The sequence below is a fragment of the Odocoileus virginianus genome, unplaced genomic scaffold, assembly GCF_023699985.2.
Source record: "Odocoileus virginianus isolate 20LAN1187 ecotype Illinois unplaced genomic scaffold, Ovbor_1.2 Unplaced_Scaffold_2, whole genome shotgun sequence".
Classification (NCBI taxonomy): Eukaryota; Metazoa; Chordata; class Mammalia; order Artiodactyla; family Cervidae; genus Odocoileus; species Odocoileus virginianus.
In genome coordinates, this window is record NW_027224264.1 from 7,856,801 (window position 1) to 7,881,735 (window position 24,935).

Below are 24,935 nucleotides of genomic sequence, written 5' to 3' on the forward strand. Positions count from 1 at the left end.
TTCTTGCCTTCTCCATTCTTAGCCTCTTGTCTTCACCTTCTTTCTTTTCTCCACTTTTTCCAGTTATCACAGTTCCTTTTCAGTGTCCTCTTAGAATCCGAGAGGTATTTATAAATCCATTATCAGTATTTGTTCCTAACCGAGAATCTCCTACTGATGTGTCTCCCAGAATTGCCCACCTGTATCTTAAACCCATTCCAATTCTGTGGCACTTTTATACACAGAACATTTTGATGTTTTTCTTCACAAATCTTTTTAGAAATGACAAGAACATAAAGTGAAACATTTCTCAGCCCTCTGTATTCCCCTCCACCCCCCCCAAAAAATCATTCAAACTCCTATTCAGAAAAGAGCTGTTGTCTGCAACACACTATCATTTAAAACACTACTGGTAAAACCATTGACAAAACTGGCAGTTACAGTCAAATGCTATGGTGACAAGCGCTGTGCACACAGTGATACTAATATGTGGAAGTGTTAGAGATAGCTGGTGGTATTATTATGCCAAGTGTCAAGGATGCAAACTTGTTGACATGAATTTTTGTGAAAGAGCCAGTATTATTACTGGGTTACTGGAATTGTTCCCAAGGGACAGATGAAAGCCTGCACTCATCTAATAAAGTGAAACACCTGGGTTATAGACCCAATTCTAGCTGTTTCTACTGAAACTTCTCTGAGCTTTCCTCCTCATTCTATAAAATGGAAGGGTTTGGAAAGATCCTGAAATACTCTTCCTGGTTATGATTCATAACCATTTGAGTCAGAACTGGTGACAAAGGACAAAAGTGAAGCTTGCTACCACTTACTGTCAGAAAAATGATCAAACCAATGAATACCTCTGGCTGCTCCTGGCTGGCTGTCGCTGGGCATAATGGGAACAGAGGAGGTACTTTTCTTACATAGTCAGTTGCCATGATTGTCTGGTTGCTGCCACTCTTTACGAAACAAAATTGAGATCTGACTTATAATTTATGACTACTTATTACATGTCTGGAAGGTTAAGTGCAGTGCAGTCCCAGACAAGAAAAAGTCAATAAGCCCTCAGGTTGTTTTATGGAAATACATATCTCGATGGGCTGTAGTATTGGAATGCTTTTGGCCTAGAATAAAACCCTTCAGGATTAAAACCACTTCCAACAAATCACTCAAAGAGCAACAGTCTCTGAGGGTTTTTCTCTTTAACTTTTCTTCATCTTGAACTCTAGGCAGTTGCTCCTCAGGTGAAACAGATCACCAGCCCAGGTTGGATGCATGAGACAAGTGCTCCAGGCTGGTGCACTGGGAAGACCCAGAGGGATCGGGTAGAGAGGGAGGTGGGAGGGGGGATCAGAATGGGGAACACATGTAAATACATGGCTGATTCATGTCAATGTATGACAAAAACCACTATAATATTGTAAATTAATTAGCCTCCAACTAATAAAAAATAAATGGGAAAAAAATAAACTTCTTTCCCTTCACAAGGCAAATCTTAATAAGTTATGGATTTTGAACGGTTCCACACTCCCTGGGCTCTTAGTCTGACAAGTACAGCAGGAGCGTCCTGCATGTGGGGGGTAAGGGGCACTGTGGCTGGCAGGCATCAGTTGCTGAGTTGTGCGTGGCTCAAAAGCACTGGCTCAAACCGATGGAAGGATAAACACTAGAAGCATCTGTTTCCAGGTTTGTTCCTTGGGCTGGAGGGAGCAGGGGAAGCTGGCTGTTTATAGAACAATTTACAGTTACAATTTCAGTGGTTGATTACTTGATTTCTTAATCCATCTCCTAATCACAGATCAAACACGGGTTTCAATAATGAAGTCATTTTAGGCATGATTACAAACAATCTCCTACTGAGGGCTTTTGTCTTGGAACAAGGAGCTCTTTTCCCACGCTCAGCGTAACACGGATCAGAACAGCACTGCGGCTCTTCTGCCCAGGCAGGACAGGCCTTGGACTAGAACCGTGCCTTCTTTCCCACGAACATTTGTCTCAGTGTGGTCGTGCGGTAATGGTGGGAGTACCGGGGTAACTATCACAGCATGGACCCACCTCCTCCGACTCTTGAGCCATTACTATCTTTGGACAAAACGGCTATTTCACCAACTCCCTTGCTAGATCGCCTCAGGTGGCTACTTACTGTCTACCGGTCCAGGTCTGTATAGGAGCCTGGCTTCCAAGACCCTCCCCGAAGAAACCCAGCCTCACACATCCAAATGCCAACACCATTGCCCTCCCCAGGTCCTCTAGGATTGTCTTTGCTTCTGGGCCTTCCCCAGGCTGCTTCCTCTGCCTGGACTGCCCTTCTGCATTTCTTCCTCTTGGCAAGCTGCTGCTTCTCTTTAAAACCCTACAGTGGCTGCCTTTTCCTTGGTGTATTCTTCTCCATGGCCCTGGGCAACATCCATGCCTTCCTCTTGGCTCCATTCTGTTCAGATCTGATTATATCACATTGAATCATCAGATTTCGCTACACTTTTATGTTCACCTTTTGTGGATTGTGAGCTTTTTTGAAGGTAAGTAGACTGTGTTTAATCTCAGCATATTTCCCCCACCTCCTTTACATACAGGCTGATTGGTCCTCAGCATACTCGGGACACTGTCTCTCTTCCCATACAGGTGAATGTCTTACATGACAAACACGGCAGACGCCATGGTACCTCCTAGGGATAGGTTAGAAGTCTCAGTCACTTGCAGGAACTCAGACATTTGCAGGCTGACCTGGCTTCAGGGCAATGGGAGAAATGGGAGCTGTTCCCTGCCAAGGCTAGGAAGCCATCAACTTAGAGGTTTCTGTAAACCCATGCTGCAGAAGTGACCTTCACACAGTCCTGACTGCAAAGGAGGATGGCACTCACCACTGGTGTCAACACACTCTCGGAATAAAGAGTTTCAGGGAAGGCCTAGGTTCTCTAACTGGCATTCAGGGAAGGATCTTGGAGGACAGAGCTTAAAAAGAGCAGCAGTGTGTAAGCAGGAAGGCCATGCTTAAATAAAGGAGGGGAGATAAAGGAGGTGAAGGCTGAACCCAATTAAAATTGTTGGGGGGGATCTACATCACATGTATTTTTTTTTAACCACCAGCTGATTATAAACTATATGAACACTCCTCCTAAAATCAGTAAGATTTTGCTTAACTCCAGTGATAGCTTTTAAGTTTAAATAACACTTCCAGTCTCTAAAAAAGCAATTTTAAAAGAAGATGAGGGACTGCCCTGGTGGTCCAGTGGTTAAGACTCTGCCTTCCAATGCAGCAAGCATGGGGTTCAATTCCTGGTGAGGGAACTAAGGTCCCAGATGTTGCAGAGTGTGGCCAAAAATTTAAAAATAAGAGATATTTTTTAAAAAGGAAAGTGAGCTACTTAGTACACAAGCAGACTGTCTCACCTCCCTAAGAGACCTAAGATGGTCTCAGCCTCCAGCACTGAACTCTGTGTGTGCTGAAAACCTCTAAGTCGCGTGTTTAACACCATGTCACATGTAGGTACTCAGGGACTGGGTCTGAAATGAATGTACAGGTCTTATTTTACAACCATGTTCCCTGAAGAAAACTGAGGCAGCCATCACAACATTCAGTAATTTAATGTGTTTTAATATGATTGATTGTTTAAAAACAAGACTCCTGCCTTCATTCCACAAACACTGACTGAAAACCTACTGGGTTTCAGGCGCTAGGCCGGACATTGGAGACACAAGGATCAATGAGACAATAGCGCTGAACTCCACAGTACACAATTTAGGTAGGGACGCAGATGGTTAGAAAATAAGCCATCTCCTCTTCCACCATTTGACTGCAGTTGCTCTCTTAAGAGATCATCAGTGATAGCCTGCCAACCAAGTCTAGTGACCTATTTTTAAAAATCAGACTTCTTGGCAATCTCACTCCTGTGACATCTGAGGAGAGACATGACTGAATTTAACCACCAAGTCCTGCAAATATCTAGAGGAAGATAGGAGGCCAAGACAGGAGCAAGTGCAAAGGCCAAGACAGGAGCAAGTGCAAAGGCCCTGAGGTAGCAGCAGACCCGGTATAGAGTGAAGCAAGGAGAAAGGTATGATTAGAGAAGGAAGGTCACAGGCCAAAGCAATAAAATATAAAGTCAGAGAAAAAACAAGAACCAGGCGATGCAAGCCCTTGCAGGCCACGGAAAGGCTTCATTCTTGTATTATTTGTGGGATGGAATGCCACTATCAGATTTTGAACAAAGGAGTGACAAAATGTGAATTAACATTTTAAAAGGATCATCAGGTTGGTTGCTGCATGGAAAACAGGCTGGACGGGACCATGGTGGAAGCAAGGGAACCAGCTTTTTACAGTGGCCCATGGAAGAAATGATGGTGGCTTGTTATGGAAAACAGTCTGGAAGTTCCTTTAAAAGCTAAAAATAGAACTACCAGGTGACCCAGCAATGCTCCTCCTGGGCATATAACTGGAAAAGACAAAAACTAATTTGAAAAGATACATGCACCCCGATGTTCACAGCAGCACTATTTACAATAGCCAAGACATGGAAGCAACCTAAATGTCCATCAACAGAGAAATGGATAAAGAAGATGTGGTATATATACAATGGAATATTACTCAGCCATAAAAAAGAACAAAATAATGCCATTTGCAGCAACATGGATGGACCTAGAGATTGTCATACTGAGTGAAGTCAGACAGAGAAAGACAAATATCACATGATATCACTCATATGTGGAATCTAAAAAACTGATACAAATGAACTTATTTACAAAGCAGAAACAGATTCACAGACACAGAAAACAAACTTGTGGTTACCAAAAAGGAAAGGGAGTTGGGGAGGGATAAATTAGGAATTTGGGATTGATAGATACACATTCAGTCAATCAGTTTAGTCACTCAGTCGTGTCTGACTCTTTGCGATCCCATGGACTGCAGCATGCCAGGCCTCCCTATCCATCACCAACTCCCGGAGTTTACTCAAACTCATGTCCATTGAGTCGGTGATGCCATCCAACCATCTCATCCTCTGTTGTCCCCTTCTCCTCCTGCCTTCAATCTTTCCCAGCATCAGGGTCTTTTCCAATGAGTCAGCTCTTCACATCAGATGGCCAAAGTATTGGAGTTTCAGCTTCAGCATCAGTCCTTCCAATGAATATTCAGGACTGATTTCCCTTAGGATGAACTGGTTGGATCTTCTTGCAGTCCAAGGAACTCTCAAGAGTCCTCTCCAACACCACAGTTCAAAAGCATCAATTCTTCAGTGCTCAGCTTTCTTTATAGTCCAATTCTCACAACCATACATGACCACCAGAAAAACCATAGCCTTGACTAGATGGACCTTTGTTGGCAAAGTAATGTCTGCTTTTTAATATGCTGTCTAGGTTGGTCATAACTTTCCTTCCAAGGAGTAAGCGTCTTTTAATTTCATGGCTGCAGTCACCATCTGCAGTGATTTTGGAGCCCAAAAAAAATAAAGTCTGCCACTGTTTCCACTGTTTCTCCATCTATTTGCCATGAAGTGATGAAATTAAAAGACGCTTACTCCTTGGAAGGAAAGTTATGACCAACCTAGACAGCATAGTAAAAAGCAGAGACATTACTTTAACAGCAAAGGTATGTCTAGTCAAGGCTATGGTTTTTCCAGTGGTTATATATGGATGTGAGAGTTGGACTGTGAAGAAAACTGAGTGCCAAAGAATTGATGCTTTTGAACTGCACTGTTGAAGAAGACTCTTGAGAGTCCCTTGGACTGCAAGGAGATCAAACCAGTCCATCCTAAAGGAAATCAGTCCTGAATGTTCATTGGAAGGACTGATGTTGAAGCTGAAACTCCAATACTTTGGCCACCTGATGCGAAGAACTGACTCATTTGAAAAGACCCTGATGCTGGGAAAGATTGAAGGCGGGAGGAGAAGGGGATGACAGAGGATGAGATGGTTGGATGGCATCACCGACTCAATGGACATGAGTTTGAGCAAGCTCTGGGTAGTTGGTGATGGACAGGGAGGCCTGGCATGCTGCAGTCCATGGGATCGCAAAGAGTCGGACACGACTGAGCGACTAATCACAGCACAGCATATATAACTAAATCACTCTGCTGTACACCTGAAACTAATACAACATTGTAAATCAATTATACTTCAGTATAAATACATAAAGGAGCACCAGGATGAAATGCTGCTACTGTAGGCATCTCAGGGTCCTAAATGCAGACATGATGTGATGTGAACTGGCCAGCCTGTTTAACAAACCATTTCCAACCCTGGAGGTTAATAAACGCTGATTCCAGGGAGAAGACGAGGAAGGGGGGCCCACCATTTCCTCCGAAGCCTCTGGGAGTCCAGCACCACCACCGGCATGGAGCTCATGTCCAGCCACTAAAACCAATAGCAGGAGCCGCAAGAAATGATAGTAGCTTAGAGGAGGATGGCAGAGGAGATGATGATGAGGGTGGTCAGATTACCAATATATTATGAAGGCTAATGGATCAGATGTAACCTGGGAGAGAAAAAGACACATGAAAGATATACTGAGGATATGGGGGAGCAGAATTACCATTTATGGACGTGGAAAAGATTCTGAGAGGAACAAGTTTTGGGGGGAAAGTCAGGAGTTTGTTTTGGGGCAGGTCAAGTTTGAGATACCATTAAGCTTCAGAGGAAATCTGGACTGACAAGTTGGTTATATGAGCCTGGAGATCAGGGGAAAGTCAGACCTGTGATGCACATGGAAGCCAAGCCTGCCCCCAGCCTTTCAGCATCCTCTCCAAGCAGAGTCCATGTGATTCAATTGACATCAGCCACTTAGTGTAAGAATAATCCTTGCCTGAAGCCAGTTTGGCCTTATCACCTTCTTTTTCACATGGTGCTCATCCTGGCCTTCATTCTCAAGACTTGTTTGGCCTGATAAAGTGGGAGTTGTAGTGATGACAAAAGCTGCTTAAGAAAGTACAATACGACTTTCATTGTGGTCCATTGATGAAGACTCCATGCGTGGGTTCCATCCCTGGTTGGGGAACTAAGATCCCATAAGCCATATATATATATATATATATATATATATATATATATATATATATAATATTGAGGGGTGCAGCATACACTCTGTTTTCCTGATGAGCTATTTTTCACTGAAGAAACACGTTTTTCATTAAGTTTCTTTTCTTCTAACATGTACAAGCATCAGACTATGAAGATCTGGATAAACTCAAAATGGAATCTTAGATGCCACAGAGACCAGCATTCAATCAAATTCATTTGGAGGAGGACCTACCATCAGGCCACTCACCCTCAAGCTAAGCTTTTGGGGTATTTTTTAGGGGGAGTTGGTAAATTGTAAGCCCAAGAAAATCACAGTATTTTGTTTCTGGCAAAAACCAATGAAAGGGAAATCAACCACATACTACAACCTGTCTGGAGTGTCATTTTTGGCTGCACTCACTTTGTCTTCCAGGTACCTGGTTCTCTCCTTACTAAAGTCATTTGCTAGCTGCTGGGAGCTTGACAAGTACTAATTATTCTCATCAGTTCCCCAACCCCACAAACTAGATTCACAAAAGTTTAAAAGTGGTAAAATTTGAAAGCCTGGAGAACACAGTGTGTTCCAAACTATCCACTGAGCTTTAGAAAGACACAGGTATGCAGACAGAGTTGGGCAAGAAGATCCATGGTAGGTTATTTGAGTTTCCTCATCCGCAAGTGGTACTAGCCACTCCCTGCATGCCCTACCCCCACAGAAGGTTCTGCTGGGGGAGCTGAAGTAATGGTGAGACGTACAAAGCCTGACATCTGCGTTCTCCTTCCATCTGGGTATGAGAGGTCATTTACAGATCATCACACAGCTAGCTACTCTTCTGAGCCTGTAGAAGAAAGAAAGACAGCCATTTTGAGTCAGAAAATGACTCAACCTGACTGGCAGGAAGCTCGCTCAGGGCCAGGCAGAGGAAACCTGCCAATTCCTCAGATCATCATGGCAGTATCAAAAGTAAGGACACATGTGTGTGGATCTGGCTGGTACCCTTGGTGATTCAATGTCCACTGGCCCAGTAGAATACTGTCCTATTTTTCTGAAGCTAGCAGAGGTGTGTTTGCCATCAGTCTGTCTGTCTGTTTGCATGCCTGTCTGTGTGTATTTTCTACCCACCCACCTGCCTGGCCTGTTCATTTCCTTAGAACCCAAAAGCAGAATTAAAGAGCTGGTAAGTTCTATAGAGTCACCTTCTAGCACACTCCTTCATCTTGTAATGGAGAAACTGAGGCCCAAGGAGAAGTGACTTAACCAAAGTCGCAGAGTGAATTTAACAGCAGAATTGGAATTTTAATTTCAGGTTTGCTGATTTTCAATTCTTGGTCTTTGTCCATCAGCTTCTTTTTTAAAAAAATACTTATTCATTTCTTAATTGCATCTTGTACGATCTTTCATTGAGGAGCACAGATTTAGCTGTCCTGCAGTATGTGGGATCTTAGTTCACGGACCAGAGATCAAATCTGCAACCCCTGCATTGCAGGGCAGATCCTTACCCACTGGACCACCAGGGACATACCTTGACTCAGCATCTTGCTACCTTGTTTGTCTTCCTTTGTTTTTATTTTAAAAAACTGAAGTATAGTTGATTTACAATGCTGTATTAATACATGGCAAAGTGATTCAGTTAAACACATATGTATACACACATACACATTTTAATATATCCTATGATAAACCATAATAGAAGAAAATATAAAAAGTAAAAATATAATAAAAAATGTGCTTTATCTCTGCACTTCTTTTTTAATGAGTTTTTATTTGAGTATAGTTCATTTACAATGTTATGCTAGTTTCTATGATATAACAAAGTGAATCAGTTATATATACACACTTATCCCCTCTTTTCTGGATTTCCTTCCCATTTAGGTTATCACAGAGCATTGAGTAGAGTTCCCTGGGGTATGCAGGGAAGTAGGTTCTCACTGGTATCCATTTTATATAGAGTAGCATATCTCTGCATTTCTGCTTCTCCCTCTGTCATTGTCTACTACACATAATCCCTGGGAAACTGATGTTGGCTTGGCACATGCCTTACTTTTACAACATGTTCTCACAAAGGCTCACATCCCTATAACATGATAACTCGTCAACCCCCATTAATTAACTGCATTGCCTCAGCTCCAAGCTTTGGTCATGTCTTGGTATATCTCCTTTTGCTAAAAAGGTCAAACCAGAACCTTAATTATTCCACAGATTTGCTTTCACCTGTGGGATTATTATAACTCAGAAATATCTCAAGGCAAGTATCCTAAATTAATTTTTTATGATACCTCTTCTATCCCAAGTTGACCCTGACCTTAGAGTATTTGAAATACTGTGCATATTTCCCCATGGCAAATCAAGAATTCACTTTTAATTTGATCCCTACTTTTGCAATGCAACTTGTTGACAGTGAAAAAAAAAAGAAAGAAAGAATATTGCTGGCTTTCTCATCCCCAGTTTTAAAAATAATACTATAATCCTCTACATACATACTTTTGCATACTACATACAAAATAGCTTTCAACTTGAAAAGTCACAAAAACAGAGGAAGAATACTCTCCAGAGGTTTCAAAAACCCTGGAGAATGTGACTTGCCACTTTCTGTTTTCTTTGAATTAATGAGAAAGGAAATGAGCATATCAGGTGTGATGGATATGGTTTCCAGTTTGTTGTCTGGTTTAGATTATAAGCTCCCAAAAGACAGGGCTAGCTTAATCCTCTGCTCAGTGGCTATTTAGTGTCTGATATAAACAGGCGATGAATCTGCTTTTGGCTCAGTTGCAGTTGCTGCTAGAAATGGAGCTGGTGTTGCAAAAAGGAAAAAAGAAAAAGAAAATCAAGGCTAGCTTCTTACAACAGGTCAGCTGGTGACTACTCTGACTTACACTGGTCTTGCATTTAAGGTTCTCCTAGAATATTCTTTATAAACTCCACTTATTTTGAAGCTAGATTTCACCATTCTGAAAGTGAAAGTGAAGTTGCTCAGTTGTGTCCGACTCTTGGCAACCCCATGGACTGTAGCCTATCAGCTCCTCTGTCCATGGGATTTTCCAGGCAAGGGTACTGGAGTGGGTTGCCATTTCCTTCTCCATTCACCATTCTACCTGCCTTTAAAAATCAGCAAGTAGATTTTTGAATTGAAGTATAGTTGATTTGCAATGTTGTGTTAGTTTCAGATGTACAGCAAACTGATTCAATTATACATGTACATGGGCTTCCCTTGTGGCTCAACTGGTGGAGAATCTGCCTGCAATGCGGGAGACCTGGGTTCGATCTCTGGGTTGGGAAGATCCCCTGGAGAAGGGAAAGGCTACCCACCCCAGTATTCTGGCCTAGAGAATTCCATGGACTGTATAGTCCATGGGGTTGCAAAGAGTCAGACATGACTGACTTTCACTTTCACTTATACATATATTTCAGTAGCATTGTAAAGTTGACACTGAAGGCGTCATACAGAAAGGAATAGATGAGGCTTATGGAACTTTCCTTGTGAAGGGCTTAACATGAGGTTTTATGATCACCGAGTATTAAACCACATGGTTCTTCAATGTTACAACATTGTGTGGTTTTCAGGGAATCTTCATTCAAAGCTCCTATCCTCCCATCTTATTTCATTTTCTCATAAAACATACCAGCACTTGTAACTAATTAATTTTTAGGTCTTCTTAGTTAATTTCACTCTTATGAATTTCAGAAATCCCTCAGTGTTTCCTGCATAACCAGAAATTAATTCCCTTTAATTAGTCAAGAAAGGTTATTTGAGCAAAATAACATCCAAGTAATCACTTTCCCCTGCATAGGTTCAGAAGGTAGGTTATGGTCTAAAAGGCGTTTGGGATTCAGAAAATGACTCCAGCCAAAAGCATCACTTAATGTTCCTTTCTTCCCTGTAGCTTTTACTCCTTTTCATGCAAACAAGCTGTAATGGGCTTAAGAAATTCTTTATTTTGCCTCATGCATCATCTCTGACATTGTCAAATCAATTCATATGAAAAAATTAGAGAAAGACTATGCACAGGCTCCTCATAAAGTCTATGTGCATTTACATTTTAATATAGGAACAATCAGTAAAGGCCATTTAAAGGCTCACTTATGCCCGTTGAGAATGACTCTGACATTCCACAGCTGTACATGAGCAGCCTTCTCTTAAGGCTCCTGACAAATGAACAAGAGCTCCCAGAGAGGAGAAGGTAAATGGTGCCCCATGGCGAGCAAAAATCCAGTTGGAAATTGTAAAAGCCATGAGAAAGAGACCAACGTGCTATCAAATGCCATTCACACATGCTGTCTGGCATACCCACGGCCAAAATTCTGAAAGTTGAAAAGTTTTCAAACTGCATCAGGCCTTGATAAAGCTCCTTCATAATTCCAGTGTCTGGCTGACGAGGTGATGCTGAGCTGTCCAGAAAAATCAGTGCAGTAAATTCTGATTCTGAGCCAATGAAAGTGAAGGGACAGGAAGCCCCATGGTGCCACGGTGACAGTCATTTTTTTCCTAGGTGCAATTTTAGGATTTCGAATAAAGGCTATTTGCCAAATAGGAAATATTTCAACTTTGGAAGGGGAATAGAAATAATCTAGTAATTCCGACCTTGTGAAATAGTGTTCTCCATTTTATGTGCTCATAAGATCTCCTATGATATATAGTTGTGCTACAAATGCTCTGGACAAAGCAGTGAGACCAAACTAATGGAAAATATTGCACGCAAAAAAGAAGCCCACCTAGAAGAGTATAATAGATAAGGCAGGGGCAACAAACACAGCTGGAAAGGATTCAAAGTACTGAGAACCTAAATTAAAAGACATTTAACTCTTTTGATGGAGAAAGGGCTAGAGCTATAATTAAGAGTGAGCATTAAAGAAATAATATATAAAAAAAAGAAATGATGTATACATTTAACTGTGGAGCCCCAGTATATAGGCCTGTCTTCATTTATTTCAACTGAATCTTGCATTGCAGGCTCTTTTTCCAATCCAGCTATTCTCCCCTCTTGGTGACCTTGGACTATCAGCTGCCCTAAAGCCTCCAAAATACATGCACGTTACCTATTGCTAAGGGATTTTGCCTACTTTCATTGATAAAATTCTTTGAGAATAATGAATTACAAATGTTGTGAACAAAAGTAGCACCAAGAATTAAATAGCAAAACTATTAAATAGCAAACTAAGCAGACAAGCAAGCATAATTCCCAGGTAGCATAGGTAATTCCAAATCAAGGCACAGGATGGGATGCAGTTGACCTGAACTGTAGTCCTGAGTCTGCCACAAACTAGCTGGGTGTGCTTAGATAGGTCATTGTCTTGGTGAGGATCTATTTCCTCATCGGCACAACCTCACAGGCTTTTAAATGAGAGCCATACAGAAGCTCCCTGTGCTGTCTCCCTCATCTCTTTCCTGAAGTCCAATTCTTCTTCAGTGCCAATATCCTGTGAGAGTAGATCAGAGATGTACTTCTTTGGACTCTCTAAACCCTCTTGGATCTTCTTCTTCAGACTCTCTGACCACAAAATCAGGCCCAGCTTTTCTCTGGAAAAGAGTGAATTCTTAAAATCTAATCATGGAGCTGATTCTTAGATTTATTTTGCTTTCTAAAAGATGTTTTGGATGCGGACCATTTCTAAAGTCTTTATTGAATTTGTGACAACATTGCTTTTGTTTTATGTTTTGGTTTCTTCACAGAGAGGCATGTGGGATGTTAGCTCCCCGACCAGGGATCGAACCCACACCCCTGACACTGGGAAGCCTTAACCACTACACCACCAGGGAAGTCCCTGATTCTTGTGTCTAGAACATGGCAGGTATCTGAAATTATGAACAGCGGTAACATAGAAGGGCACAGCAAAGGTATTTCAGATGTTGATGACTTTCTAGCTCTTCCTCTTCTAGTTGTCCAAGCCCACCTTTCCTGCTTCCCCATCTTCTCCCACAAAGCCTGGTGCAGCAGATGTAGGGAAGGTGTGAGGAAGTTAGGGAAGGCTACCTTTCCAACTTCAACTTTGGTTCCTAACTGGGCTTTGGCGAGGTGCTGAGGCAGACAGCACCGCCATGACTGCAAGAATCCTGAGTGGCCCTCTAAGAGTTAAGACGCTTCTCTTGGCACCTGACACCTAGAGGGCAACGCCTACGCCATGTCATTGTGACGCCAACTTAGAATGGCTTCCTTCATTTTAGTAGTATTTGGTTCTTCTTGAAGATTTCCTGTGGGCAATCTGAAAAGACAGTCAATTTTCAGATATTCTCACAAGAAGTTGACAGTTGCATCTGTGGTGTTGCATTGTTGCCCTGGCTAGTGGAGGTTAAAACAAGAAGCAACGTTTTAACTTCTTGTGACATTTACAAGAATTGTAAAGCTGGCTTTTGCTAGAAAACTTATGCTTAATCTAAGCAGTTCTGATACACTGGAAAATGTTCCTACACATCCACTTTACAAAATTAAACAGAATGTTGGAAAGAGATCTTGGACCACGTCTCTGAAAACAACTAATTGTACCACTTTAGAGCTAAAAGAACCCAGGGATAATCTACTTTGAACACTGCTTTTATACATGAAGATACAGGCTCAGAGAAAGGAAGTGCCATTGGCTAAGGTCCTATAGCAGTGAGACACTGGTCTTCCAATTCTCAATTCAGGGCTCTTGCCACTACAGAAATGGGCAAAACCAAATGCCGCCACAATGCTGCCACAATTACTAACCTTTCATGCCCGTGTTTTTTTTTTCAAAAGGTAGTTTGTCTTGAGTAACAAAAATGCTGTGAGTACTCAAGAGAAATATCCCTAAGGGTTAGTAGACCTATTCACATCCTATGACAGGAAGTAGGTGAATCTGCCAAATTCTAATGCTGAAGAAGATAAGAAAAGTACGGAACAGAAGTTTAATAAGGAGCACACTCTGGGTTATACTTCAGGACGAACTAAGGGGAGGCAGTCCTAATGATAGAGCAGTGAGAAGCAGAAAAATGAGAATTGGTACTGAAACCAGGAAAGTATGAAATAGAGGAAACCAAAGAACCCAGGCAAAGTGTTAGCAAAATCTGTATGAAACCTATAAAAGCAAAGAGCAAAATCACCTGATCACTCTCCATCCATCCAATCATTCTCTGTCCACTTTTATTTTTTTTTCATGACATTTATCACTCTCTGAGATTAGTTTGTTCATTTACTTGTATATTATTTTCTATTTTCCTCTAATACGTGTGCATACTCCCATTCATGTACACTCACATCCCTTAAGAAACACAAGAGGAGAAACCTTGCATGTTTCATTGTCCCCAGTGCCTAGAATGATGCATGGAACATAGTAAGTGCTCAGTAGATACATTTTGAAGGAATAAATAGAAGTTAGACTACAACTGATGAAAGCTGTGAGAATAAAGACATCCAAGATTATAAATTCAAGGATGTTTTGACTATTCTTACTTTCAGTCAGAATAAGAGAAGTACATCAACATCTCTAGCTCATTTAGGGCAAGAGAAATAGGAATTTTGATCAGTACATGCACCATTATCATGAGAGCTCTTGTGCCATGGAGGTCATAAAGGGGGTGCTGGCACAATAAAAGGGAAATGGTGCCATCTGCATGTCCATAGGAGGACTTTTGGGGCCTCAAGTTTGATTTGCAAGATTACAAATGCAATGAGGAATCTTTGGGACCTGAGGGTAACCTTGAAGTGGACTTTGAAATTAACAGCTGGGACTGACAATACTTGATACAAGACTTGCAAACAAAGGGCCATGCCAAATTTCTAAAGAAGAAGCTGGTGTGCACCCAGGAAGGCAAGGAACTCACCCAGTTTTCTAGACCATTACAATTTGGAGGGTCTGATGACCTCTGCATATTCCATAGGTAGTAATTCAACTGGGGGGACTGTACTTAATTTGGGGAATGGGGGAATGAGGTTACCTTCCTTCATAAGGAATATTGTTCCCAGTGCTAAAGTTATGAGCTAGGTCTGTAGTTTCTGTAAGAGTATCTCATTTACAAAGAATTGTTCTAACAACACTATGCAACAATACTATTAACCAAGATTTGTTTATCTCTTTGCTCTAATTAAGTTTTAGGTCAGACATAATTATTCTTACTCTGGCCTAAAACACTGAGAACCAACTTGAAATGTAAAAACCAAAGTAATTCAATATTTACTAAATTTAAAGGAAGTAAAATAAAATTGAAGTAAAAGTAAAATAAATTTGAATTTATGCACATTCTTTTCCCACTTTAGCAGTGGCTTTATTTCCCTTAAGTTCCTCTTTTGTCATTATGACTTTCAGCAAGATTATAGTCTTTGAATGACTTGTCATATGCTACAGATATTTCAAGACCAAATTAAACTCTCAATGCACTTGCATATAACTAAAGAAAACTGTATTAGACACTTAAGGACAAAGACACTACACATTCTGTATTGACAGCCCATTGTTCCACAGACAGCATGGCATCTGGAAGGTGTCCAGTAAATATCTGCAGAATAAATAAAAGAAAAAAATCGATCTACCATGCGATAGAATTATTTTCACACATTCAAAATGTCAGGCATGTCTGACCCAGCCTGTGTGTATGTGTCTATACACACAGTGCTCTCAAAATTCCCACATGTTCATCCTTCAGGATGAAGGCATTATCCTTCCTCTGGGCACGTATGTTTGTATAACAAAACACTGCAGCAAGATTCACCGTACAGACTGTCCCAAGAAAGATCATTTTAATTAACCTTTCTTCAAACATACCAAACTACCAACACTTAAAAATTGATCACAATTTTCACTTAGGAGAACTGTTTCTTCTCCCTGGAAAATATACACCTTTGAAAGTTTCAATTGCCAATTTATATCTCCAGTTCATAATCATAGAAATTCACAATTGACTTGTCATGCTTTCCCTGGAAACTCAGTGTGAACCACTTTCCTAACTTAGACTACTTTTACTTCTGCTCAGATGAATGCTCAGCACGTCTTCCTTGTTTTCGACCCTTAATACTTGTCGAAGCTAGATTCCCCCATCTGCATTCCTGAGGCAGGATGACAAAAGCCAGACTACACTTCAGCCTCCTAGGATATCCTGCCCTGGAGATGCTCAGCAAGCAATTGGAAATTGGAACTAGCCTGGAGCTCCGGAATAAGTTAAGGAGAGGTCAATTTGGGAATCATTAGTGTAGAGGTGAAAGGTGAAGCTATGTCAGGAGATGAAATTACCCAGAATGAGCACACAGCAAGAGAAGAGAAGCAGATCAATGACAGGACCTTGGGAATTGCTCCACTGAAAGGAGCGGGGTGGGAGCGGGGAGAGGCTGGGGGTGTGTGTGGGCATGCACGTGTGTGCACACGCTCATGTGTGTAAAAGAGATCCAATCAAGAAAACTTAAAGTGTTGAGAAGACAGGAGGTAAACCAAGATAAATTAGGAATGCTTTCAAACAAGAGAAGATGTGTAAAAGTTCCAAAATCACCAAAAGAGTTCAAGAACACTAAAGCTGGAGGAGTGACTGGATTTTTAAACATGTCACAGATAATCTTGGACAGCAGTCTTCTGGGTGCCATCCTTGTGAACTCCATGTGATCATATGCTGATGTGCACAGGTCTATATGCGTGTGCTCCAAACCATCATAAGATGAAATATAAGTGTTGCATGAGACTGGTACTAGGTGTGTAAGACAATCGTGGTACTAACCATTACCACTTATTGACTGTTTACTATATGCCGGGAGCAGTGCTAAGCACTTGATATGCATGATCTCAATTTAATCCTCACAACAACCCTGTTAGGTGTTTACATGTGAAGATACAAAGTCCTCAGAGGCTAAAAAATGACTCAAGGTCACAGTGCTAGAAAGAGACAGGCAGCACCAGGATTGGACCCAAGAACATTTTGACTCTAAAAGCCCATACTCTCAGTCACTGAAGAAACACTTCCATATGCTGACATTAGTGACATCATCCGTGTATGAGGGAAAGAGAGCTGGTACATCAGTTGAGCGTCTCCTATTGACAAAAGTACTTTGACAGAACATCTCCTTTCACCCATATACCATCAACATCATGGCTATGTTTAGGTTAAATTTATGAATGAACATTTAAAGAAATCAGATTCATTTTTTGGAAAAGAAGCCAGAGTTGTATAATTTCAAAACAATCAGTTATCATTCGAATGTATTTACTACAATAGCTCCCAAGGGTTTGAAAGTTTTTTTTAAAAAGTGTGGCATCATTGATTTGGTGGTTGTTATTGATATTCAAATCACTGTCTATCAAACTCATCTGAAAAGTGAGGGAATTTGATAGGGTAATCTTAAAGGCCTCCTCCAGTCTTGACTTTTTATGATTCTCATACGCAGGTCTAATGCCAATCATTTTAAAGGTACAAAATATGAAGCAGAATGGAAAAGCAGCAGCAGAACTGGTTTGCGTGTCAGCATCCTTTTATTCCTTAAATTTATAGAGGCATACTGTTAAAATATTATTTAAAAATCAGTTTTTGGTTGTTCAAGGCATTGCTTGTGAACTTAAGTAGAAGCTTGGAAACTCCATCACAAAATGATACCCTGAAAATCCAGGCAAATAATTTTCTTGCAGCCAACTGCAGACCTTATAATACAGCTGGCTATAGAAAAAGAGAGAGACAGAGAGAGAGTTGCAAACACTCTGGCAGTTAATGTTTTTGCTGCCTATAGAAACACAAATGAGGTTCTGGTCTGAAACAATTAGCCTCGCTGTTAATTGTGCATGTGTGTGGCAATAATGCAAGGCATTTGGGATGGCTCCCACTGATTGTTCCCTTCTTTCTCTGGATTAGAAAATCCATTCAGACAACTAAATAATAGCAAGCATTTATGCAAATTGTTAATTATTAGGCAGAGATAATCATAATCTTGTATATTTATAAAACTGAATGTACAATGGGGATTACCAAATGAATTGTTGCTTTATTTTACTAGTGGTCGAAAAACATGCTAGCTTTGCAAATAGTTTTCATACATCATTCAGTCCACCAGAATTAAAAATGGCTCCCATGGACGTTTACCAAAGCTAATTCTCTTCCATATCACCATCTGTGTTCTTCTCTTCTTTCTCACAAACTAAAAACAGGTAAATTATTCTGACAATAGTTTCTGGTCAAACTACCCAGCCCCATAATAAAAATAAAGAGTAAGTCATGACTTGTTTTGTTATATAGCAAGCCTATTAAGACAGAGATGATTCTATCATGGAGCAAATTTTAAAACAAAAATAAAAAAAATTTGTAACATTTTCCCTGTGAAAGCAATTATAGGGATAATAGTCTTTAGGTTAATTGGCTATTATCTTAATGGTCACCCCCTCTGTTTTATTTGACAGATGAGGAAGTCAAGGCTCACAGCAGACATAGGAATTGAGCACAGTCACTCCACTAGTTAGTAGCAAAACGTAGTAATCTTGCCACCATGATACACCCAATCCATGATGCTCAAATGCCCTCCTGTACTAATATTGTGTGAATAGGTGTCTATATCATTTATCTCAATGAATTATAACCTGATTATGGAATTAAACCCTGAATTTATGCTTCTTAGATGTCAAATAAATCCATTGAGACCCTAATGGGAATATGGAAATCCAGCTACTGAAAGCCAAACTGGGTATCTAAGATATGGTCAACCCACTCTATTTCAGTGAGTCTTCTCTAGTAGAGGAATCCAAAGGCTATAAGCTTCGGTCTTCTTAACTTATCTGGCTGAAAACAAATAATATAGATGGGTAGGAAGAGAAAGTAGAGACACTGGTAAATCTTTCTGGAGCCAATAAGCCTAGAATAGGCCAAATACAGTACTGGTGAGCAAGATGATCTTAGAAAACCAGGTGCCAAGCTAGGAGAGCCACATTTACAAAATGGCTGACAATTTTCCCAGCCTCCTCAGCACTGACAGCATTTTGACGGCACAGCTCGCGGGAACAGTCATTGCCTGGAAAGACACTATTCTGTCTCATTCTCAACAGCCCCACCCCAGAGTTAGAAACTTTCCTGTGTTTGATTAGACTTGCAGAGTTCATGTCACAAAGGTCCCTAGCCTATGGGGTTACGCTACCTTGCAAGTCTACATATGTACATACTTTATAAGCCCTGATACTTTCAAATAATTCATCTCCCTTCAATAAAATGCTGAGCTAGTTGTTTCCTAAACCACCATCCAGCTGAGTGACAGGCAGGTGCACCTGAAGCGCCATGGAGAACGCTTTGTTGATAGTGGGGTGGGGTCTTCATAACAGAACACTCCACAGTGTCTTCCGATTTAAGCAAAAAGGAAAAGAAGCTAGTGACCTACTGCCCAACTGGAATGCTGGCCCTGAACTTTCACCCCACTTCTGAACTAGGTCAGCTTTCAGACCTGAGACTGCATGCCTGGGCCATTTCAGCCGTTTTAAACTAAAAAAGAAACCTGGAAAGAATCTATCCAAGTGGAAACCTAACTATTTATTGTATGGAAATTAAACTGATGGGCAATGGCAGAGTCTATGTATTCTAGCTCACTTGGGTTCAGTTAAAACTCAAAATCCATTGTCACTTACCTTGCTGCATCTAGAATCTGAAAAATCCTCCACCTGTTAAAGGAACAGTAAAACCAGGTGCTAGCAAGAGCTTGGTAAGAGAGGAATTAAAATAATAAAAGTTTTCCATTTTGCTTTGATCACAGTTTTTTTCAGCTTTCCAAACCTCAAGGCAACAGCTCATGGATGGCTCCCTAATTCTGTTCCCCACTAGTTCCTCTCATGTAGTGGGGAGATTATGAATCAGAGGGCTAAAAGGGACTGGGCAGCACTGAAAGTCAAACCTCTGAAGGGCTATGGGCTGAGAATGAAAGATCCTCCATTCAGTCATAACTAATTCCACTCCCCCTCACACAGGCAATGGCAATCTAAGCAAAAAACCAAAGTCAATAAACCAAGACCAAGACCATACCAAACCAAGCACTGTGGCATCAGTAAAACAGAAATGCCTGATTGAAAGGACCTAGGGGGAATTTACAGGGATTTTTCATATTATCAAGGATATATGAAACATAAATAACAAAAAGAAATGAAAGAATGATTAGACTTTGTGGATGTTCTTCCAACCGATGAAAATTCAAAGCACACAGAAAATGATACATAAATCATCACTAGTTCCTTCCACCCAAATGCAAGACATCCATCAATGTAAGCAATGTCTCTCCATTTAAAAAAATACTCAGTTGCTTTCAGATTATATCTTGAGTCACAAAATACTAATTCTACTATGTGGATTTCTGATATTGGCAGGACTGGGAAGTTGTCCATGAGACAATCTATAACTTGAGAGTTCAAATGGGCTCAGATAGTTTTTGTTTTATATTAAGCAAAGGATATTATAATATGCTAATACTTTTGTGCCCATAGTGAGTTATATAGCCTGGACATTTTCTTTGGAGGAGTATTTCTTTACATTAAATATGTCTTGAGGTTTTAGAGGCGAGTTAAGAGAGATTTTCATAGCAAGGCTAGCAGACATAGCAATAAGCCTTGCATCACTGTTTGAGGAACAACATATGGTTCTTTTATCATCAGCTCTTGGCATGGCTAAGGCCCCCTTCCCTGGTTCTGTGAGTTGTGAAGCCTGGTGGAGAAGCAAATGTGATGAAAACAAAAGTAATGTAGTTAGTGACATCAGATGTCAGACAAAATACCTACATTAGCTGACTTACCATCCAGGGCCCAATGTGATCCTCTTCCATTCCAGCCACAAGAAGGAAGTAATCTAGAATGTTCTGGCCTACCACAAGACTTAATTTCCCTACACAGTGAACAAAGGCTACTATCTCTTACACTGCACTCCGCCTAATGAACAAAAAATAATACAACTTTGGGTGAAAAATAAAAATAATAAAAACAACATGAAAACATAAAGTTATATGTTGAATTTTCATGCTAGAAAGTTCTGAAGTTAAATATGTAGCACTTTCCAAAACTCTAATTTTATTTTTGAGCATTAATAGAAATCCTCAAATAATATAGGTATGTACATAATTAATGCTATGGGGACCAGATCAAATTTAACTTTAACCAGGGGAACTACTGCCTCTTGAGATTTTTTTAAAATGTCTTTGTAAGCTTCTCAACTGTCTATTAAAATTTGCCTAGGGATTATACCGAGAAGACTTTTGGAAGCGCATTGTCTTACCTGGGAGTCCGGGTTGCCAAAGGTAGATTATTCAGTGGTGATCCAGGAAGATGTTATAGGTGTACCAATCAAAAGGGTGGACAGTCAACAGAAGTGAATCAAAAGCCAGGAGGAGAAAGATAGAAAGGAGAGGCATACTGATTAGAAAAAAAGAATTAACATGAGGAATCCATTTTACACACACACATGCACACACACACACACACACACACTCTCTCTTTGGGAAGGTTCTTACATGGAATCTTTTTTAAAAGACATTTTAATAAAGTGAAAGGATAATTATGTAATGTGACATTGTTGTTGCTGTTGTGTAGTCACTCGGTCATATCTGACTCTTTGTGACCCTGTGGACTATAGCCCGCCAGTCTCCTCTGTCCATGGAATTCTCCAGGCAAGAATACTGGAGTGGGTTGCCATATCCTTCTCCAGGGGATCTTCCCAACTGAGGGATCAAACCTGCGTTTCTGCATTTCTTGCACTGGCAGGCAAATTCTTTATCACTGAGCCACCAGGGAAGCCCCATGTAATGTGATAGCGATATTAATTATCACTACAACAGCAATCCTATTACAATATACAAGTGTATCAAATTAACACATTGTACACTGTAAATTTACACAGTGTTATATGTCAAATATATTGTTAAAAAGCACCCCCACAAAATATCTATCATTTATTATGTAACAGGCATCATTAGAGGCACTTAAGGATGCAGCAGTGAGTAAAACAGACACAAATATCTGCCTTCACAGAGTTTACAGTCTTGTGAAAGATTTTTCCTTCCACCATCTGTTTGGAGAAGAGCTCCCACAGAAATATACTGTTACTAACTCTAAGAAAACATCTCTTCTCATTTTATTTATGTCTTTATGTATGAACACAACCACTGGCATCTGATTCCACATCTGGATTGGAAAGGCTTCTTATTCTGATTGGAAGAGACGTGATTGCTTTTCCTTTCATTTTTTTTTTTCAGTCACCTGAGTTTCTTTTTTTTTAATTTTTTTAATTATTTTTTTTATAGTAGTGGGTTTTGTCATACATTGACATGAATCAGCCATGGTTTTACATGTATTCCCCATCCCGATCCCCCCTCCCACCTCCCTCTCCACCCAATCCCTCTGGGTCTTCCCAGTGCACCAGGCCTGAGCACTTGTCTCATGCATCCAACCTGGGCTGGTGATCTGTTTCACTATAGATAATATACATGTTTCGATGCTGTTCTCTCGAAACATCCCACCCTCGCCTTCTCCCACAGAGTCCAAAGTGATTGCTTTTCACCAGTTCTCCATGTGGAAAGTCCCTACCCAAGGCTGTTAAGTCAAGTTTCTTTTCAATGAGGGCATTTGCTGTTCACAGAACTCCAAGTGTATGCACCTTGAAATCCTATGAAAACAGGAAGTCTCTAAAGGGCAGCTTTAAAATACTGTGGTACTGCATCCTGGCAGAGTTTTTTTCTCATTGGATGCTGTAGTGTTCTCTAACGCTCTGAGACTGGATTCAGCACCCTTCAGCAAGCCACCTCCTGGGGAAGCAACAGCAAGTGGTGACAAAGGGCCTGTGGGGCTCACGCCCATGACCCAGACACTGGCTGGAGAAGAAGCAAGAAGAGTAACCCTGCTCTGGGCCAAGGTTCAAGATGGAAGTAAACATATCTCAGTGACAGTTACTACCTAAAAGCCAAATTAGCAGGGAAAGGAAAAGACGAAAATGAAGGGAACACATATTGATATATATCAATGGAAAATGGGAATTGAGGGGTTGATACAGGAGACCCAAACTCTAGACGGGGATTTTTGCTAACAAGAAACCTCAAATGATGACACCTACCCCCTGGCATTTACATTCATAACGAAAAGTGAAGCTATCTAAGCACAGGGAACTATATACAATATCCTGTGATAAACCATAATGGAAAAGAATATAAAAAAAGAATGCATATATATGTATAACTGAATCACCCCTGCTATACACCAGAAATTAACACAACATTGCAAACCAACTATAGCTCAATTTTAAAAAGTGAAACCATCTATTCACTTTGATATTAAGGATCCAAATTAAGACGTAGGAGAAACAGGATGATGTAAAAATCCAAGACCCTTTGCCTAAAAATCAGTATTCCTGGTTTCTAATCCAGTTTTACCAATGACTCATTTGATCTTGGGCAAATTCTCTTCTCCAGTCTGAGGGAGTCATACGAAAAGAAGGATTTTCACAAGGTGGTTTCTAAAAATCCTCCAGTTCCAGGATTTTTGTAATTCTCTAATAGGTTTGCCTTTCATTTTGGTGCCAAGTTAGTTAGAAGAACAGCAATCTCTAGTCATTTTCTCTGTACAACATGCCATTAGCAGTTCAGAGAGCCTAGAGCCCCACAGTCTGAGCTTATGAGTAGAGGAAAACATGGCCAAAACAATAATAGCCAAGTTGAAATGCAGCCGATCATCATTCTGTCCAGGAAAACAGCTTTGTTTATTTGAAACAGAATGGCTGGTTCTCTAGGATGGAAAAGTTACACAAGTAAACTTAATTGAGAATAACAGGGAAAATCTAATTGATAAACAACCGATTCCCCCTCCCCTTTTCTCTTTCTGCTCATCCAGCTGCTCCATCTGCCAGGAGCCTAGGATGTTGCTGATTGCTGTCAATCAACACAGACGGTCACAGCCACACACTCGCAGATAAAGGCTTTCATGAATGCTCAGATTTGCAAAGGGTGGTTAAAACCAAACAAAAAAACCTACCAACACTGTCTTGGTCTGATTGCTAATCTGTGGCAGACAATACCCCATGGGAACCAATTACTGACCACTGTTCGTTCCAGAGCTGCCAAGCCAACAGCACATTCAAGCTCTCTGATTTGTGACATTGGATTGCTTTGCTCCCACACCCGGAGCTGCTGTGCCCCTGATACCCCCACCTTCTCACCATGTAGGATGCCCTTCCACTCTTGTCTTGGTCTGACCTAATACACTGCTGCTCAGTTACCGGCCAACTCGTTATTGTATCTCCGGCCACATCCTCATTTGATCTCTGAAGGCCAAATACAGTACATCCTAGTGAAAAAGTTTTCTGCATGTTGAACCTGGTCCCCTAAATGGGAAGGTGTCCCATGCACAGAAAGTCTCCAGGTGAACGACTCATTTTTTATTTTGTTTTCAAATTTTATATTTTATTGCTAATTATCATTAGGTATTTTAAATTTTTATTGAAATATAGATTTACAATACTGTATTTGTTTCAGGTATACCGCAAAGTGATTTAGTTATACATATACATATGTGTGTATAAATGGCAGCTGCTCTGTGACCCCTTTAAGCCCACTCTCCAAAGGGGAAGATGGCTCTTGGGTTCCCTATCTGCAGTGAGGATGTTGGATTAGGGGCTTACCCAAAGGCCGTTGTCCATTAGAACATTTTAAGACTTTATAATGAATCTGACTCAGTCTGGAACCTATGAATAGAGCCTGGGTTCTGAACCAACTGAGGCTGAAAGAAACACTCTTGCATTGCTCTAAGAGACTTTGGGGGCCAAAGGCTGAGTGGACAAGTTTGTCTTCAGTGGCCCACTCTTGCCATTATGTCTCCGGACCTCCCTTGGGTCTTCAGGGAACTGCATTTGCACATGGTTGTGACCTTCTGGCCAGTGTCCAGCATGTAAATTAGGTGTGACTGGGCTTCCCTTGTGGCTCAGCTGGTAAAGAATTCGCCTGCAATGCGGGAGACCTGAGTTCAATTCCTGGGTTGGGAAGATCCCAGGAATCCCTGGGAGAAGGGAAAGGCTACCCACTCCAGTATTCTGGCCTGGAGAATT

The 24,935-nt window shown here is 40.8% G+C and overlaps 1 protein-coding gene across 2 annotated transcripts in view; it reads right to left on the reverse strand.

The window, feature by feature from the left end:
* Positions 1 to 24,935, reverse strand: part of HS6ST2 (heparan sulfate 6-O-sulfotransferase 2) — a 333,770-nt gene that overhangs the window by 65,279 nt on the left and 243,556 nt on the right. Inside the window, exon 3 of one of the 2 annotated variants that reach the window (XM_070462296.1) lies at positions 19,496 to 19,528. The exons of the other annotated variant lie outside the window; for it this stretch is intronic. Coding sequence (XP_070318397.1) covers positions 19,496 to 19,528 — 33 coding nt within the window. The remainder of the gene's footprint in view (positions 1 to 19,495; positions 19,529 to 24,935) is intronic. 2 annotated transcript variants of the gene reach the window in all.